Source organism: Bos indicus, chromosome 28, assembly GCF_029378745.1.
Source record: "Bos indicus isolate NIAB-ARS_2022 breed Sahiwal x Tharparkar chromosome 28, NIAB-ARS_B.indTharparkar_mat_pri_1.0, whole genome shotgun sequence".
In the NCBI taxonomy this organism is placed as follows: domain Eukaryota; kingdom Metazoa; phylum Chordata; class Mammalia; order Artiodactyla; family Bovidae; genus Bos; species Bos indicus.
In genome coordinates, this window is record NC_091787.1 from 42,364,412 (window position 1) to 42,383,170 (window position 18,759).

General features: G+C 51.9%; 1 protein-coding gene across 1 annotated transcript; it reads right to left on the reverse strand.

Moving 5' to 3' along the window:
• Positions 1–1,831: 1,831 nt before the first annotated feature.
• GDF10 (growth differentiation factor 10) lies at positions 1,832–14,620 on the reverse strand. The gene is made up of 3 exons (XM_019954276.2): positions 13,866–14,620; positions 4,812–5,737; positions 1,832–2,808 (listed from the first exon to the last, which is right to left on the reverse strand). The coding sequence occupies exons 1-3, from the start codon at positions 14,182–14,184 to the stop codon at positions 2,617–2,619; spliced, it is 1,437 nt and encodes a 478-aa protein (XP_019809835.1). The 5' UTR covers positions 14,185–14,620; the 3' UTR covers positions 1,832–2,616.
• Positions 14,621–18,759: the final 4,139 nt, after the last annotated feature.

Below are 18,759 nucleotides of genomic sequence, written 5' to 3' on the forward strand. Positions count from 1 at the left end.
TAGCTAAAGAATCCATCATTAATGTTCTTGAAGACTGTTGTGAATTAGTAGCTGCCTCTTCTATATTTTTGAAAGCTTAGCAAACTTTTGTTTGCGGTGTGTGTGTGTGTGTTTGCAGGCTTTTTAAAATTTATTTTGTTGGAGTACAGTTGCTTTAAACATTGTGTTAGTTTCTGCTGTACAGCAAACTGAGTCAGCTGCATGTATACCTATGTCCACTCTTTTTTTAAGATTTCCCTCCATTTAGGTGAACACAGAGCACTGAATAGAGTTCTCTGTGCTGTGCAATAAGTTCTCATTAGTTGCCTATTTTATACATAGCAGTGTCCACACATTTAGTGTATATATGTCAATACTAATCTGCTAATTCAGCCCACTCCCTTCCCCACTTGTAACCATAGGTTTGAGCTATGTATCTATGACTCTATTTCTGTTTTGCAAATAAGTTCATCTGTACCATTTCCCTAGATTCCACAGAGTAAACTTTTGGTTTTGATGGGTGAGAGGTATGACTGCTCACAGAAGACTCTGTACAAACTGATCTACTATTTACTGTAATGGAACTGCCCCCAGCTATTTTATCTTCTATGGCAAAATGGCCTCATGGCCAACTGGTTGTGCGACAAAAATGTTGAAGAAACTGCTTGCAGCAAAGGTATTTATGAGGAAAATACTTAGACCCCAACCCAGGTACCCTCAGCTCCGCTTACTTACCTGTTCTGTATTCTCTTCGGTGCAGGTCGATTTGTCTCCAGTGGCTGTGGTTGCAGCCTTCTTAAGAGGCTCCCCGGGCTTCCTAAGCCACTGTGGCTGATTCTGCAGAGGGCCAGAGAACTGGGAATTTCCGCCTCTCCACCGGCAGGGTGGGGGTCTGAACGTCCAGCCTCCTGGCCTCAAAGCTGGACTAACATGGAGGTATAGCCTAAATGCAAGAGCTCCCACGGGATCCAGCAGTGTTCAGATGCTTGGCTGCTTGGCCTCCTGTCCTGCTCTACCCACGCCTCACTTGTTTCACAAGGAGTACATCCCTCGCCCAGGAACCCTGACCTCCGGAGCCTGGGCTCCTTTCTCCTTCCAAGTTCCCTCTTGGAGAACTGCTCATAGTTTTTCAACCTTCTCCAAGCAAGACTGGGGACCATGGCATCCTTTTAGTTTCCCGCCAAGGGACTGTTACACACCTGCCCCCAACCGGACCCAGTTTCATTCCATGGACTACAGTCCTTGGGGTCTCAAACAGTTGGACACGACTGAGCGACTTTCACTTTCACTTTTTCTTTCACTCAGAAATGCCAGTCAGTCAGCTTCAGGCTCTACAACTGTAAGGCAATGTCAACTCAGGGACAAGGGAGTCGCTTGGGGGAGGCTGTTTGGGATAGAGATGCTGACAAGGCGGCAGGGAGGAGCAGACATTTTAGTCCCTCAGGAGCAGTCCCTGAATCTCTGGAAAGATCCCCGACTCCTGTTGAGTCTCTTGCTTGAACTACTCCGAGAAGACCTCTGACCAGGCGTCCATAGATGTTCCTTTAAGTATCTCAAGCAGCTCCCCATCAACTGATATCCCCACTGAAGCTAGGATGTGAGACCCCTAAACATGCCTGGGTTGTGTTCTACCTGGACAAGCCCAGGGTGGGGACCTGAGGTGCAGTATAAGTGAGTAGGACCCTGGAAGGCATAGGAGTGGCCAGTGTCTGGAGCTTAGGCTAAAGATGAGAGAGTGTGGAGATGACTTACAGGGGCCTCAGCTCCTAAAGAAGGCTGTGACCCCCGATGTCATACTTACGCATGGGGATCCATCCATATTTTGGAACGGGTGACATTCAGTTTTTCAAGATACCATTGTCCCTTTAATTTATTAGCTTTCCATAAAAACACATACCATACACAATCTACAGTATAGAAAGTATAATTTACAAAAATATAAAATCTTGGTTATGTTTTAGTATCCCAACATATTGCTGTGTGGGTTATTTCAATAAGCATGTTTAAACAATGCGCACGCAACCAGCATGACTACCTCTGTGGGGGAACAGTGTCAACTCCCTTCTTTTTGTTTTAAAATAAAATATATATTAAGAAAAAGAAACCAAAATTGGTTATATGTGCATACTGTATGTATAAAAGCATCTGGAGTGGGTTTTGAGAGAAAACATCCATTTATACCATATTCTATATCCATTTTCCAGCATCACTCTGTGGCCCAAAGTGTTTTAAACCGATTATTTAAACAGAGGTTCTTTCCATATGAAGGGAGTGAGCACCTTCAAGTTCGTAGTCTTCTTTCCAGGTTATGAGATGATAGTCACAAAACCCAACATATGGATATGTCTGGTTTTCAGGCCTTCAGAGCAGAGGGGATGGGCTGTGAGCAGCCATCAGGTCAGGTTTAATTCCCAGATCCCTTTAAAGGATTCGAACTGGCATTGAGGAGGCTGAATCACCAGCAATGAAAGACCCCAACCCCAGAGCGATGCCCTGGGGTGACAGATGGCTGTCTGCGGGCTCTGCCCTATTTTTGCAGCTGCACCCTGAGTCAAGCGCTCACTCCAGAAGGTTCCCAGAATACTACCCTGCTGTGTGTGGGCAGGGCAGGCTCCTTCCACTCCAGAGCAGCTGGTCTTACCGGCAGGCACAGGTCTCCACAGACATGTTGGGGTACACCTTCAGAACCACATTCCGGTTCTCATCCAGGAAAAGGACCCCAAGAGAGCTCATCTTGTCGGGAACGCAGCACGGCTCTGGGATGCCCGGGACGATGCCCACGGCCCTGACGATGCTCTGGATGGTGGCGTGGTTGGATGGGCGGACCATCTACAAGGGGGAAGGGAGCGTGGTCACCTCCGAGCTCTGCCCACCCTGCAGTCCTCACCACCCACCATGCTGCCACATGTCCTTGACTGAGGACACAGAAAAGGCGAAGAAGAAAAAGTGAGAAAGAAGACAAGATGAGATCCCAGGGCTGGGTATACATTTCCTCTGAAGTCACTTACAGGCTGAGTCCTAGAGACCTTTGCAAAAGGCGTCCTCCCACCCGCTTCCCCCGAAACCTTGGGCTCCTAGAGGGAAGGTGCATCCGGGAAGGCACTGGCCACTTGAGGGCAGCTGCACGTCACACATCCCCAGGGAGCACCTGGAACTGGCCAGGGAAAAGGCTGGAGAAGGCGCCTCGGGCCACAGCCACCCAGCCTTTAGAGTCCAGCGAGCACTGACATGTGCTGTCCACGCAGGAGGGGAAGGCCAGCAGGCACAGGTGCACCACCGCGACGGGGCTGAAAACCCCGTTCCTGGGCAGGTCTGCCTGTGAGGCGGCGGGTGCCGCTTCACTGGCATCGCCCCATCTTGTCCTCATATCCGTCTTATGGGGTGGGCATGATTCTAATTCTATTGGTGAAACTGAGGCTTAAAATGACTAAATAACTTGACCGAGAGCCCTCGGTTAGAAAGTAGTTTGGCCTGGAAACCACACTCGCTGGGCCCACTCCAGCTCTCTCCCCCTCCCTCTCCAGGCAGCCTCTCATATCCAGGAGTGTCTGGGTCCCAGCTGCAGACACGGAGAATGCCATTTTTCAAACACCTCCCCTAAGAGGAACAGGACCACGTTACAGATGCTTCAGCTCATTGTCGGCCAGAGTTTTATATGTCGTGTGCCTCTGGTGGGGAGGTGGGAGGTGGGAAGCGAAGCCAGGACACCGGCATCTGGGGAGTTCAGACTGATGTCAGGGAAGGTGGGAAGACAGTGAGACAGACTGATAAGGTAAGTGCTGGGTCAGCCAGCGGGGTCGGGGAGGGGGGCGGGGGGCTGCCGCATACTCACTCTGCATCCGCTGGGGCTGCATCCTTCCAGCAGACGCCTGTCTCTCTATCAGGCACCTCCCTTCCTCTCTCCTGCACATGCACAGCTTTGAAGCCTCTTAATTCCCAAACAGGTTAATACGGCCCTAGGTCTGGGTCTGGGATTTCCCCAGCTGACTGATTTATTTACATTCACAGTGAATTTACGCACTGACTTCCTCTCTTGGAGGGGAAGGCATGACCTGGAACTCAGAGGAAGAGCTAAGTAGGAGGAAAGCGTGTGCTCTGTGCCGAGGTTGACATTTCTGGCAGCCATCCCACGACAGTGCAGGCTGTGGGGAGATGGATGGACAGAGCCATGGCCCAGCCCAGAGGGAAGGTGAGCATCTGAAAACCCAGGTCAGTGCAATGGAGCAAACAGTCCCACGTGTGTCCTGCAGACTTGCGAACAATGAGAGCTAGTTGCCACGTGAGCCTCTGCCCTGAGAGGGGAGGGGAGGGTGGGGACAGGGGAGTCACACTGGGAAGCCACTTAGGCCAGCACCGTTGGTTACAGACACCATGCCCTGAAATCCAAACCAGATTTCTAGAAGAGCCTTGGCAAAGAAGGGGTTTAAGAGACCGGACCTGTGTGCGGGCGTGGGGTGGGGGTGGGGGGGCGCGTGGGGGAACGGCCAGTGTCCACGCAATCTCTGTGATTTTGCTGTGTGGAAACACATGCCTAAAAGGATGGATCTCCTGCTCTGCAAAAGCAGAAAGGTTCTGATTTAAAATTCAAACGCTATGAAGGCAACACTTTCAAAAGGACAGCCAGACAGCATCCATCTGTGGGCTGTATCCACCCAACAGGCTGCCATTTGGGCATCTCTGTCTAGCTACTCCCTGGCTTGAATGGATGAGAGGTGTTATCATCTCTGTTTACAGACAGGGAACAGAGTCAGGAGACAGAAGGACTTGCCTGCAAGGGCACAGCTGGAGTGACAGTGAGCAGAGCACAGCAGGGTGACCCTGATGCCCCCTACCTTGGGCATCGGGAACTCACAGGCTCCCGAGCAGTAGTAGGCGTCGAAGGACTTGGGTGAGATGATCCATTCATTCCACCCTATGTCCGCGAAGTCCACCTTCAGATACCTCCGGGAACAGACCCGTGGCTCATCCCATTGCTTCTTCCGGGCTTTCTGCATCGTCTTCTCATCGAAGTCCAGCACCTGTGAGGAGGCCATGAACACATCCTGGCCCTTCTTCCTGCGGTCCTTGCGGCCCGGCCGTGGCTTCAGCGCACGGAGGGGGTTGGGCCACAGCTCGTGCTTGTGGTAGTGCTGGGCGTGGGGGGCCTGTGCCGGCCTCTCGTCCAGCCCAGGCAGCTCGTTATTCTGGAGGGGCCCGGTGGCCTGCGTGGCCCGGCGCACTCGGGGGTCTGCTGAGCTGTTGGGGGCTGCACCAGGCTCTGGGTCCCCAGCCTGGAAGGGATCATATCTTTGCAGCGTCACTGCCACGCTGTTGGGCTCTGAGATGGCCAGGTCATTGGCATAGATGAGAATGTAGGGTGCGTGAGGGCCGAGCCTGGGTACTCCCGTGTCCTTCTCCCCAGAATCCAGTTGAGCAGACAGGAGCAGCTCGCCATCCCGGCGGGCTGCCTTGACAATGAGGGAGATGTCCTTGGCCTGCCACAGGCCTCGCGGCGGGGGTGGCAGGGCCATGGCCCCACGGAGCAGCCCCTGAGTGGCCGTGTTCTGCGAGAGGCTGCGGAAGAGCAAGTGCTGGCGTGCGGGTGGGCCAGGGGGCAGCAGGCGGCAGGATGCATTCTTGGCCCGCTGTTTGCAGGGTACCTCACGTGCAGGGGGCCACTGTGGCTCTGAGTAGAAGTGGAATGTGGCTGTCAGGATCATTTCTGAATCTTGCATGGAAGTCAGGTTGAAGAAATACACGGCCTTCTGGTTGACCACTTCTGTGAGGGAAGGACAGATCACAGCCTGTTAGGCTGTCTCCTGGATAAGCCCCATGTTTACAAGGTCTTCCTCCTCAAGTTACAGAGGAGGAACGCCTGTCGATGGGAGCACTTCCAGGCCAGCCAGGCTTTCCGCATCCCCTGTAATTCTCACATTGAACTGATGAGGGCACCCTTTGCTATTTTCAGTGACCAGATGAGTACCAGGGATTAAGGTCAGAGAGGTTAGGGAGATTGTCCACATCCCATTACAAAGAAAGGAAGAAAAAAAAGCCGGCTGACAGGGTAAATGCTCCAGGTTGCTGCACGCTGAAGCTCCCATTCCCACCCCTGCACTCTGATGCGCCTCAATGAACAAGTGTTCCCACCACCTTCATTCACGAGACAAGCTGGAATGAGGTCTCTGGGATAGCCTGGGTTGGATCCAAGCCCTGCTGACAGTGGTGCCCCCTGACCCCGCCTCTGCTGCCTCTTGTATTTGCACAGCCTTCTATTTTATAGACATTAAATGCAGTCCTTTGTCCAAATGAGGTAAATTAAGTAGCATGCCTCACACTGTACCTGCATTCTGAGTGGCTTCTGAGAAAAACTGAACTTAAGAACACAGCTAACCGAGTGTCTGCTATTTATTCTGCCCAAGGCCTTTTAAACTTGTTTTACAAAGAAAGAACACTATCAGGGTTGTAGCAGGTCACTCAATAGAACCTCCAACATCAGGTTGCTCTCCAGAGGCCAGAACCATGATAAGGACCAGGATCCCTCAAACACATCTGGGGTTGACCTGCACAAGTTCACCAACAAGGCAGCCCCACCCTTCAAGCTGGGAAAGACCCTAGGAACCAGGCTTCCAGGCCCTAGTGGGACAACACCTTGCTCATCTGCCTCAGGGGGACCTAGAATCTCTGTCTCGCCTGAATGCTTGGAGGATTAAATAAAGAACATATAGAAGGTGCCAGGCACAGAGGAGGAATCCCCCAAATGTGCTTCCTCACCACTTTTACCCAAATGACCCAGGCTGGCAGAGCAAGTGCCTCCTACACCCGCACAGGCCCCTCTCACTCAGTGGTCCAGCTAACACAGCTGAGGAAGAACTTTTCTTTTATCCAATTCAACTCTGTCGTTCTGCTAACAGGTTCTTTGCTGGAGAACGCTTAAGAGGCTTGAGGGCAGACATTTCTGACTCTTTCCAAAGAGCTGGCTCTTCACAGCAGGATGTAAGCATCTCTGGCCTAGAAATCTGCAGTGCGTGATGAGAAGGAAAACAGCAGACTGGGGGCAACCAAGATGGGACTTTCTAGAGGAAAGCACCTTGGCTCCCCTTCCCGTGACAAAGTAGAGGGCGAGAGAGGGACTAAAGAAGTATAACTGGGACCACCAAGGTCAGGACAGCAACCTTGACTTGAGGTGGGTATGACCAGACGAAGGTGCTGGGAGGACTGTCCCCTGGGTGGCAAGATGTGATGTAGAGGAGGAGAGTGTGGCCTGCCCTGGAGGTTATTTCTGCATGGGGTACGGGAGGGGAATGGTGCATGCGGCCCCTCCCTTAGGATGGAGATCCAGGGAAAGCATGCTCAGGAACTCAGAGAGGGAGGAATCTTAGCAGTCAGGCAGCCTGATCAATTGCACTCAGGGCAGGCAGGAGTCTTCCCTCCATTTGGCTTGAATGCCTTTGGCCATAGGCAGCTTGGCCTTCACTAGGCAGCCTGCTACATGAAGACCCTCCCTGCTGGGAACCGTGTGGGTGGGTAACCCCCAAGCCTCCGGTGGCCTGAGGGGCCAAAGACTGGCCCAGCTCTGACTGTGCCTGCATCCCTACATTGCAGGGAACTGAGAGAAAGGCCACCCACCTGAAGTCTCCTAGCTTGGATTAGCCCCGGCTAGAGAGGAGAATCCCCGAAAAGAAGTCCCAGTTTCCTGTGAACCATGCTGGCGCCCGTGACTCCCGTCTCATGGTAGCTAGAAAAGAGCCTTCCTTCCTCCTTCCTATGATTCCCGTTTCCATTCCTGCACACTCCCCCGCCTCCCTCTCTTTTCCAGATAAATATTTGGGATACTTCTACTTTGGGCTAAGTGCTGGGCAATCAGGGTCCTGGCAGAGGCGGACAGAGGTGCTCAGAGGAGCTCACTGCCGGGATGAGACAGATGGCAATGACCGGGAGCGGCTGCGGTGCCCGTCACAGCTTCACAGGACACTGTCCACGGGAGGCCCCCCGTGGGCTGGGTGACAGCATCAGGTCACCGTCCTGCTCAGAGCCCTCCATAGCGCCCCCTCAAAAAAAACTCAACCTCTTACCAAGGCCCTATGATCTGGCCTGCCTACATCCCCAGCTCCATCTGCCCTCCGCACCCCTATCTCTGCCCCCATCGCCCTGGCATCCTCTCCTTCCACACGTGAAGCTCCCATCTCAGGGCTTTGTCCCAGCTATTCTTTCTGCCATTATCACTTCTCCTGCAGGAATCACAGTGCCTCTCTCCTTCAGGGCTCCGCTCAAGCAGCATCCCTAACAGAGGGCACCACTGGTCTCTCTGGCTGGAGGAGCTGCCCCATCACTCTGTTTGTCCTGGGCTTCATATGTCTTCACATCACTTTGGGACACGCTGATATATATTTCATTGTAACTTTTTCTCTTTCCCCCTAGAACACAACATTCCAGAGGGCAGGGCTTTGCAGCTGAGTACACTGCTGTATCTTGAGATCCTAGTGCAAAGCCTAAGGGATTGTCACTGCTCGGAAATGCATGCTGAATGGTAGCGTAGGAAGGGGTCTTTGCTAGACCAATCTGCTTCACTGAACAAAGACGGTTCCTGGCCTGCTGCCCTGGGGCTCAGCAAACATCCTAAAAGAAGTCCAGAAAGTCTCTTTCTTTGGAAAAACACAGCCAATTATGCAAATTCAGCTGGAGGCACTGCATGGGAGGACATTTGTCCAGTTACTTCCCTTTGAGCCTTAGTTTTCTCATCTTTAAAATGGGAATAATATTGTTTACCAGTCAGGAAACTGAAAGTTCCAAGCATATATGCAGGCTTGATTCCTTGTGTTCATAATCAGGGCAGCAGAGGTGGCAAGTGGACAAAAGCATGCAGCTTCAGGGAGGGCACATGACCACACAACTTGCCTCAAGTCCCCCACTTGGCAAGGGGCAGAGTCAGAGCATGCTTCCAGGCCTGTTTGAGCCCACACGCTCCCCATCCTCCCCAACCAGTTACCTTAGATAGAATCTGGATCTGCCTAACAGCTAATTAACAAAGGTCATGTGCTGTGAAATCTTAAAATATTTTGCAAACACAAGTCATTACTTGGATGAGGTTGCATTCTGACTCTCCAGGAAAGAAAGGACCTGATTTAGACAAGTTGATCTCTCTATGGATCTTTGGAAGTCTTAGAAGCGTAATCAGGTCCACTCTACTGGGCACTCAACCTCCTCCTGATTTCCTAGGGACGGGATTGGAGGGGAAAGAGGTAGGGAAAGGGCTCTAGCCCAGTGGTTGCTCCAGGCTCCCTGCTGGCCAGGACCCTCAGACTGCTCTGCTCAATAGAAACAGAATCCACTTGGTGATCTGTCCCCTCACCTACTGCCCCTGAAACAGCCATCAGGGAGACCAGCATGCAAACACCAGACTGAAGACGCAAGCACCAACATAATAAGCTGGAAGCAGGCAGCGGCGGCCAGTCAGTGGAGTGCAGAGAAGCAGAGAGGACTACTGCGTACTGAGCGGCTATTTTTAGGCAGGCTCCAGAGTCAGGGTGTAAACCCTGCTTCATCACTGACTAGCTGTGGGGCCTTAGGCGAGTCACACAGCCTCTCTGTGCCTCAGTCAACTAGGCAGAATGTGTGCATGCTTCCTGCACACTCTCCACAAGGTGGCTGGCACACAGCAGGTGCTTGGAACACAAGGTCATTTGGTTTCACACGCTTCTGTTACACTTAGGACCCCACACCCCTGACCACTGTCCTTCTGCCCGACAGGAGGCACTGCCACCTGTCCACTCTGTCCACCTGGAGCCTGAGGATCTTCACAGCCTCTTTTCCTTCCTGCATCCAACCAGTCCCAGCTGCTGCATCTTGTTTCTCCACAACCACCCTGAACTCTGCATCTTTCCACCACCGTCTTTGCCTACAACCTGATGACTGCCTGTGTGACCCCAGGACCAGTCACCCTCACACCCACACCCACCCTTCACAGGGAAATCCTCTGTCACAGATGAAGAGTCAACATCCTTCACAAGCTCTACATATCACTAAGAAAAAGATAAGAACCCCAAGTGGATGAAGTGGTTTCCACAGGAAAATTTGCAAATGGCCAAAAAAGCATAAGAAAACAATTCAGGATGCCCAGTAATGAAAAAGCACCCTAGTAACTTCAAATAAGAATGAAAATATGGCAGGTTTTACATACATGTTGAAAATATAATCCCATTAGGGTAAAAACTATATGTAATATTCCACAAAATATTATTAACCCTGGTTATATCTGGGTTGTGATTGGGGATAATTTCTTTTCCTTACTGGGATTTTCCATGATTTTTGCATAGTATGCATCACTCTCATGATCCCTCCCGTCTCCTCTTCTCTTCTCCACCCCCCACCCCGCACACACGCTCTACACGCCCTGCTTCCTATAGGCATCATCACACTCAAAGCTCTTGATGGCCGCGATGGACCGCTGGTCCACTTCCATCTGCCAACTCTCTCCTCCTGTTATTTCCTCATGGAGCCCAAACTCCTCAGAGGTCCTGGTGCGCGGGGGTATGCTTCACTCCCATACCTGGCTGACACCCTCTGCCCTTCAGAATCTGTCTGGCGCTCCCCCTGCTCTGTGGAGGCTTCCCCAGCCCCTCCCCATCAGCCCTTCCCCTGCCGGGTGAGTGCTGTCCCTTGGGGCTCCTGAAGCCCAGTCCCAACCCGCTCTTACTCCATTGCTCTACTTGTCCTGCTGCTCATATGATTCTGTTTACTTCCTCCTTCTCGACCAGCTTGTGAGCTTTTCTGGAAAGGGCCAATAGTCTTTGTTTCTTCGTGTCCTTTGGGCTTACAGCATCTGCCACTGAATGAGGTGCTCAGGAAGGACTTCGGCAACTGAATGTGACTTTTCACATTATTGATAGATGGGTATGTATCATTACTCGCATTTTAGAGATGACACCAACCTCAGAGAAGTTAAGTAACTTGCCCAGTATCCTATGGGAAGGTGGAAAGGCCTAGACTCAAATGCAGATTGTGTGGGGCTGGAGGTGTCTAACCTTTAACCTTTATGGTCAGGTTCAGAAGCTCTCTCCATTGACGTGGACTTGTAGGGAACAAGACATACTTCAGGGAGCAATGGAAGGGAGGGAAGGAGCCAGGTGGCTGGAGTATTAATAGTAGAGCTAATACATTACTGAACTTACACGTGCCAGGCAGTGTTAAGCACGGGACTTACTGCAATTCATTTGAAAAGCCCTATAAGGAAGAGAACATGATTAGCTCCATTTTAGAAGTGACAAAACTGAGTCATGGACAAGTTCAGTCCCTGGCCCAGGTCACAGATTCAGGATTTGGTCCAGCTCCCAGCCTGCACTTGGAATCTGAGCTGTGCTGCCTGTTGGCAGGCAGAGGCCATGATTCCACTGCAACATGGGCTGCAGGGACCACCCCATTGAGACAGCAGAGGCCACCGTCCTGGAGCAGGCTGGCACTGCCATGATCCAGAGCTGAAACCCTTACATCTGTGCCTCATTCATAAAATAAGGAGTCCTGCCCAGGCTCACACCTCCTCACAGCAGGGTCACTGAGCATGAAGCAGGCACCTCTGAGGGCTGTAGCTGGGTACGAACCAACTTAAGGCAATCAAGGGAGGGGACGAGAAACCAAGCTTCCTGAGTCAGACACAAAATTTAGTTCGTCCCACTGAATCTTCACCTTGCCTCTATGTGCAAAGAAATCAGTGCTCAGAGAGGTACAGTAATGCGTGCTGCGGCACACAGCCAGTAGCTGGCGGAGCTGGGACTTCTACCCATGGCTGCCAGATGGTTTAAACAAGAGTGCTGGGTTTATCAGAAAATCTGAGACTGGCCCAGAATAACTCTCATCTGCCTAACAGAGTAACTGTCTGTTCCACCCTCCGTCTCCCAAATCCTGGGCTCAGTTTTGATGGAAGTTTGCAGAGGGGCCAGCAGAGAAAACAGCCTGATCCTGACAAACGGACAGTGCCAGTCATTGCTGCTGTGAAGAGTTCTGCCTGCCCTGGCCTGGGTTTCTCTATCTGTAAAATCAGAGGGCTGGATCTGAAGTACTGCCACCACGTTCTTCTCAGAACAGAAGCAAGGCTAACTGTCGCTTCACTGTTACTTGTACCCCCAGTCTATGAGAAGAGAAAAACAGATTGTGCACCTTCACGCCTGGGCCTGTAGGAGCCAGGTGGGCTCAGCGGTCATATTCACCCCTTATTGCAGCAGTAACCTTGCCAGCCTTGCTTTCCTCAGCTGCAAGGCTTCGGGGACTGAATTAATGGATGCAAGGTCAAGTCTACACTGCTGTGAACACAAATGTTTTATATATGGGGAAATACAATGTACCAACACCTAACCCAGACAGTGCTGGGCTCAGGGCTTACACATATCATTTCATGTCATCATCTTTCCTGCAACTCCACAGGGAAGATACTGCCATGACCTGCCAGTTTTGGAGATGAGTACACTCAAGTCCACAGAGCTTCATTTCAGCCATTTGCCCAAGGTTACAGTCATGCTAGATGAATCTTGAGTGGCTTAATAATAATAATACTGCAGAAATGTGCCCTGAGATGTAACTAAAGGCACCAGGGAGGATGGAGTTAGATCTGGGTGGCTTGGAACCCAGGAACACTGACCTAGTGAGTCTGTCCAGTAGGGGATGGGAATGGGGTGGGGGAAGGGCCTCTCTGTGGCAGGAGTTCCCAGTATACATTTATGGGAGACCAAGCTTCTGGAATTTGGGTCTGTGGTCATGGCTGTGTTACCCCAAGTCACACAGCCAGTGATCAACAGGGAGATGGCAGATCTGACCCCAGGCTGTCTGGCTGCCCAGTGTTGGGCTTGTTCCCCTCTACCTCAAAAGGGGGCCTTACAGATCAATGATCTTTCTCCTGATGAATGGCCTCCTCCTTCACAAGGGCTGCAGGGAACCCCTACCCACATTTTCTGCAATGGCATTCTGAGACCATGAGTAATCTCCACGACAACGAGGGTCTTCCCTCAGCCCCTGCCACCAGGCTGCACCTCTCCCCTCTGCTCACTCAGGGCCTGCAGAGGTAGCCCAGGCTGGGCGGGCAGTCAGCGGAAGCTGGATTCTGAAGGGTTCTTGGAAGTAGGGCGGGTAGGGGTCTGCAAATGATCTCTGTCCAGTTTCATCCAGGGTGTGGGGAGAGGGGAAAGGATCAACCCAAGAGGGGCAAGGGCAGGAAAGAAAAGGGGAACCCCCACTGCCCAAGCTTCTAGAACTTTCCTCAAGCCACCATGGTTGAAACTTCATGCTAGTGCTCAGCAGACTTCAGTCCCATGTACCCAAGGCTGGGCACTCAAGCCCATTCTCAGTCCACCCTGCTTCCCCAACCCCATACCCACTAAATGCCCCAACTGTATGTGCCTGGGCCCAGTGCCTGCTCTTCCGTCAGGGCTGCATTATACCCACCTGGTGGGCACTCCTCCGCGCCCGCCTCATCTGTCAAGAGTCCACACAACTAAACCCTGCTACATGGATCCCCTAACCCCCACCCTCACGCTCTACCCACACACAGAGACCCTGAGCTCTGCCAGCCCAGTGCCATCTTCATCCTGTGCTTACAGCCTGGGGGTGGGGGGGGGGCGGGTGGTGGTGGTGGTCTGTGTCCAGCAAGGTTTCCACCTTCGCAGGCTTAGCGGCACCCCAGGGGCAGGAAATCTGTCACTCTGTGTCACTCTGGCTTCCCACTGGAGGCTCAGGGCCTGGCGTAGAGTGCTGCAGGCACGGAGGGGCGAGGAGGGGGAAGGCGGAATAGTTGGTGAAAGAATGAATGAACTAGTCAATGAGTAGAAGGAAGAGGAAAAGAAAGGTGCAGGGATGTGAGAGGATGGACAAGCGAGGAGGGCCGGAGGATGAGGAGCAGGGGGGCGGGGGTCCCCTCTACTTACCCAGCCGGGCACGGAAACTGCGGACCGTGTTGCCCCCTCCCGGCCTCGCACCCCTTCGGCTGTATTTCTCATAAAGCCGGAGCATGTGGACAGCGACCATGTCCTGCGCGCCTGGGCTCTGTGCAGCGGCCACGTCTCCAGGAGACCGCTGGGGGTTCTTGTCCCCTGCAAGGCCGTCGGCGGCCGCAGGCGGGGGAGGCCGAGCGGCGGCCGTGTGGCTGCCGTCTGCGTCCCGGAGCAGCAGCAGCAGCAGTAGCGACAGCAGCGGCAGCTGTTGGGACCCGGGTCCCAGGCTGGTCCGAGCGGGGCCTCGAGCCATGATGGGTGGCGGAGGCGAAGGGGCCGGAGCCGCCGGGGAGGAGGAGAAAGGAGATCGAGGACGCACAGGAGGCTGAGAACAGACCCTGCGGCAGGAGGGCACGCAGACTGCACACGCAGGCGGGGGCTCGGGATGCCGAGATCCGCGCGGGGCGCGGGGCAGAGCGGGGCGCACAGCCGGGCGCACGGTAAGGCACGGTCACGGCAATCCGGAGCCACGCAGAGCCGAGCCGAGCCCAAGCCTGCGCGCTGCCTTGGCGGACTGAAGGCAAAACTTTGCAGCCCCAGGCGCGCTCGGCTCGGCGGGTTCGAGGGGCGGGGCGGGGCGGGGCGGCCGGCGGAGCCCTAGAGGGAGACCCGGCTGAGCGCCCCGGACCACTCCGGGCCGCCGCCCACACGGCAATCCCTGGCCCGACAGCGGTGTGCGTACGCCCGAGTGTGGCGGCGCGCGCGCGCAGGGGTGTGCGCCCGAGTGTGCGCCCAAAATGTAGGGGGCGTGGGCGTAGGCAGGCGCGCTCGTCGCTCCCCTGCGGAGAGCCGGAGACCCGGAGACCCGGGGACCCAGCCCGGCTCCTGTGTGTCGGCGCCTTGGCCTGGCCTGGACTGCGCGAGGGCTGGGAGGCATTTAGAGGGGGGCCCTCCTGCCGGGTTGCCCCTGCAATGGCATGCGATGATTGTGGTTGCAAGATGACAGCTCCCCCGTGAGCAACCGAGGCGGGCTGGGGAGGGCGAAGGGGGATGTGTGTGCGCCCGGTTGTCTCTGAGCCAGTGTGCGTCCAAAATGCAAAAGTGAGGGGAGCACAAACCCTCCCTGGGCATCCTTTGAAAAGAAAAACCTTGACGCTAAAGCTCAACCAACCTAGGGTAACTGAAACAAGATCCTGATTAACATTCATAATTAGTCGATTAACTGACCCTTTTTTGGCAACAATAATTCCTGTTGAAGAAACACATCAAAGGTGCTTATTAATCTTTGGACATCAGGCTTGTCCTGAAAAAAGGACATGGTTTTAAATTGTTTTACAAAACGTTTCCAGAGCTTCAGGACAGGAGAAGAAAAAAAGAAGAAAAGTCAAGTGACTTTCCCAAGAAAGTTCCACAGTGAAGGTACAGTGAATCCTGGACCACTGCCTCTCAGTTTAGCCCTAGGGCAGGAGGTCCTGAACTTCATCTTGCCTTTAGCTGGATTTCTTGTCCAGAGATAAAATTTTAGGGCATCTGTGAACTTGGATGGAAAAAGCTTCCGTCTGTATTTTCACTAACCTATACCTGAAACTTGTGTATGTGTTAGACCCTCAGTCATGTCTGACTCTTTGCAACCCCGTGAACAGTAGTCCACCAGGCTCCTCTGTTGGTGGAATTCTCCAGGCAAGAATACTGGAGTGGGTTGCCAGGCCCTTCTCCAGGGGACCTTCCTGACCCAGGGATCAAACCTGGGTCTCCTGCATTTCAGGCAGATTCTTCACCAACTGAGCCACCAGAGAAGCTTGAAACTTGCTGCTGCTGCTACTGCTAAGTCGCTTCAGTCGTGTCCGACTCTGTGCGACCCCATAGACAGCAAGCTCCCCCATCCCTGGGATTCACCAGGCAAGAACACTGGAGTGGGTTGCCATTTCCTTCTTCAAATCATGAAAGTGAAAAATGAAAGTGAAGTTGCTCAGTCGTGTCCGATTCTTCACGACCCCATGGACTGCAGCCTACCAGGCTCCTCCGTCCATGGGATTTTCCAGGCAAGAGTACTGGAGTGGGGTGCCATTGCCTTCTCCGTGAAACTTACATTCTGTAATGTAAAAAACTCAGGTAAACACAACCAAAATGGTATTAACCCTCCCTGTGACTTTGTCACCAATGGCCACCAACCACAGATATTTTCATATCACATTTTCTTATCATGTTTTCAGATTTCTCAAAATTATCACTCTTGCTCATCACTATTCTGAAATTAAAGTAATTAATTCTGCTGCTATTTACTTAATGAATTCATTAAAAGACGTGTATACTATGTCGCAAAGTTGTTTTAAAAAACATTTTGATAGCTCTATTTGAACGTCATTGGCTTCCTCTGTAACCCTGCATAGTAAGAACAGTCTTTTGAGAAAGGGTCTATAGGCTTCTTTGGACCGAGCTAGGAGTCACAGAAGGTTTAGGAACCCTTCTGAGGGAAGGAAAGGACCTCTTCAAACTCATATTCTTCCAGCAAGGTCCAGGATGCTAACCATACTACATTGTAAAGGACTATCTGCAAACTTGCAAACATGCTTTTCCCATTCCTTGATAACTCTGGGTTGCGTGAGCCAAAATAGTTACTTTTCTTGGAGGGTTCACAATTCAATAATTGAAAAATTGCTGGAGAAAGCTTCCATTTGGTGCGTAAAGCACAACCCACTTGTAATTTTTCAAAATCTTGTAGTGTCAAATTAGAGGCCATCCCATTGAAAGCCTCAGAACCTTAGGCCTATAGATTTTGGAAGAATGATAGAGAAGCATTTTATTTCTTTTGATAATTCACACACTTCACGTTCAACTTCCCATTAGTATAGCTCCCATTCGTCCAGTGAAACAGTTTTCGAAATCGATTTGCTTGAAGGTGAGGTGACCAGTCACAGTCTTGAACTTGATGAATCTCTCCTCATAAATGATCCACACCAACTTTTACTACTCCGTTCTCCCACCCCCATCCTCACTTCCCTCTTTCTTCGTGTGCCCCTTACTTCCCCTCCGCCCCCCTCTCCTCTTCTCCCCCAGAATGCCTCTGACCTGTACCGGCTGGGGGTAACCTCTGCTCATGGGTAGTTTTGTCTCTGCTGGGGCCATAGACAATCGAGGCCTGTGAAAAGGAGGGTGAGTCTGCAGGAGGCCGGGACAAGCTGGGCTATTCGGGGTCTGTGTCCATTAAAGCCTCCTTGCTCTCCTTAACTCATTCCCGCTCCATTCAAGCCAGCCTGAGGGTCAGGCTTTAGACGGCACTAAAACCTGGAGGGTACAGATTCTCTGACATTGTTGGGGAAGAATTAAGGCATCAGCCAGGGACGGCTAATATTTCTTGCCTCATTTTATTGCCAAACAGCGGGACTGTAAAGTCTTGAACACTGGAGCACTATGGCCCCCTTTCATGTAGCCGAGATGATGGGATAAAAATGTGTTTGGTGAAGCAATTCAGATTACCACCGGGTCACATCCTCGCTGGCTCCCAGCATCGCCTGCAAACAGCATCGCTGAGACAAGAAACAATCACTGTGCAACTTCAGTTAAAGCACAACAGTGTTCCGAGCGTGGAAATGAGGCTAATTGTGGAGCTTGCCAATGAGAATGTTTGGTTTTTAATAGCTCAGGCTGCAGCTCAAAATAAGAGTTGAGATGGCGGATGGTAGATACAAGTCCCCAGAGCTGTGATTTTTTGCAGCTTGTTACCAAAATGGTCCCAGTCCTGGGAGCATCCGACACTATTTTTATCAAGGGCTCTGAAGTCTTGAACTTACTGTTGGGGGTAGAAAATGTTCTCTCTTGGGTGGTGAGAGATTGTTTGAGGCCCCTGTGTCTCCCAGGTCTATCTGCCCCATATTCTGGGATAGCAGACTTTTCTTGGGCTCAGATAACCCTGAGGCTCCACAGTTATAAAGCTCTACACTTGATAAAGGAGAAATCAAACTCTGGACAGTTGGGGAAGTAGGCTTGTTTGGTTTCATGTGCAACCTCACCCCAAGTAAACCCGAAGGAAATGTGCCTGAGAAGTTGTTTCATGATGTTGTCCAGTTACCTTGTGGGAGAATCAGTTTGTGGCTCTAATTATCTCTGTCACCTAGGGACAGCCCCATCATCTCTTTGGAACCCCTGGGTGCCTCCTGTTTAAACGAGAAGGCCCCAACACGCTATGCCTGAGTCTATATGCCTGAGTCCATGTCAACTCACTCTTGGAAATGAGAGCATCTCCATGAGCTTTTAGAGTCTATTGAGATAAGATTCGTAGCCCTATTTTTAATCCTTTCTTGTTGTATGGCCTTAAGCAAGTTACTTGTCTTCTCTGGGTCTTGGTTTCTTCAACTCTAAAATGGGGACAAAAGTAGGCTATGAGGATTATCATCGTTAAGGTTTTAACATGAGGTGGTACTGAATAGCATTGATCCTTATTAACTACTCTTTTTGTTTATCATGTGTTTCAAAGAGGTTGTAGCCTGTTTAAAATGGCTCCAGATTCTGGGAGATCTGATGAGAAGTTCAGCCTGCTCATTCCTTGTTCTGCAGAGGAAATGTATTTCTTAGTGCACAGTGCCAAGAGCTGAAAAGATAAAGAAAAAGAGAGAATGTTTCCTTATTTAAGAAGTCATAGACTTCAACTAACGTGCCTTTATCATCAGTATCTGTGGGTCTCCATCCAAGGATAGGGTGAATGATTCATGCCTCTTCATCTAGATTTGCTAAGCTCTTGGCCCTTAGGACAAAAGAAATGCGAGCAAATCCCTCTTCCCATTTGGGGCATGAGCTGTGAAAAGGCGGCTGAAGGGTTTGCTGGGACGCTAGAGACAAGAATCCCAGGGCCTCCCCCAGGCCGCCAGGGCCGAGTGTAATAAATCTGTGA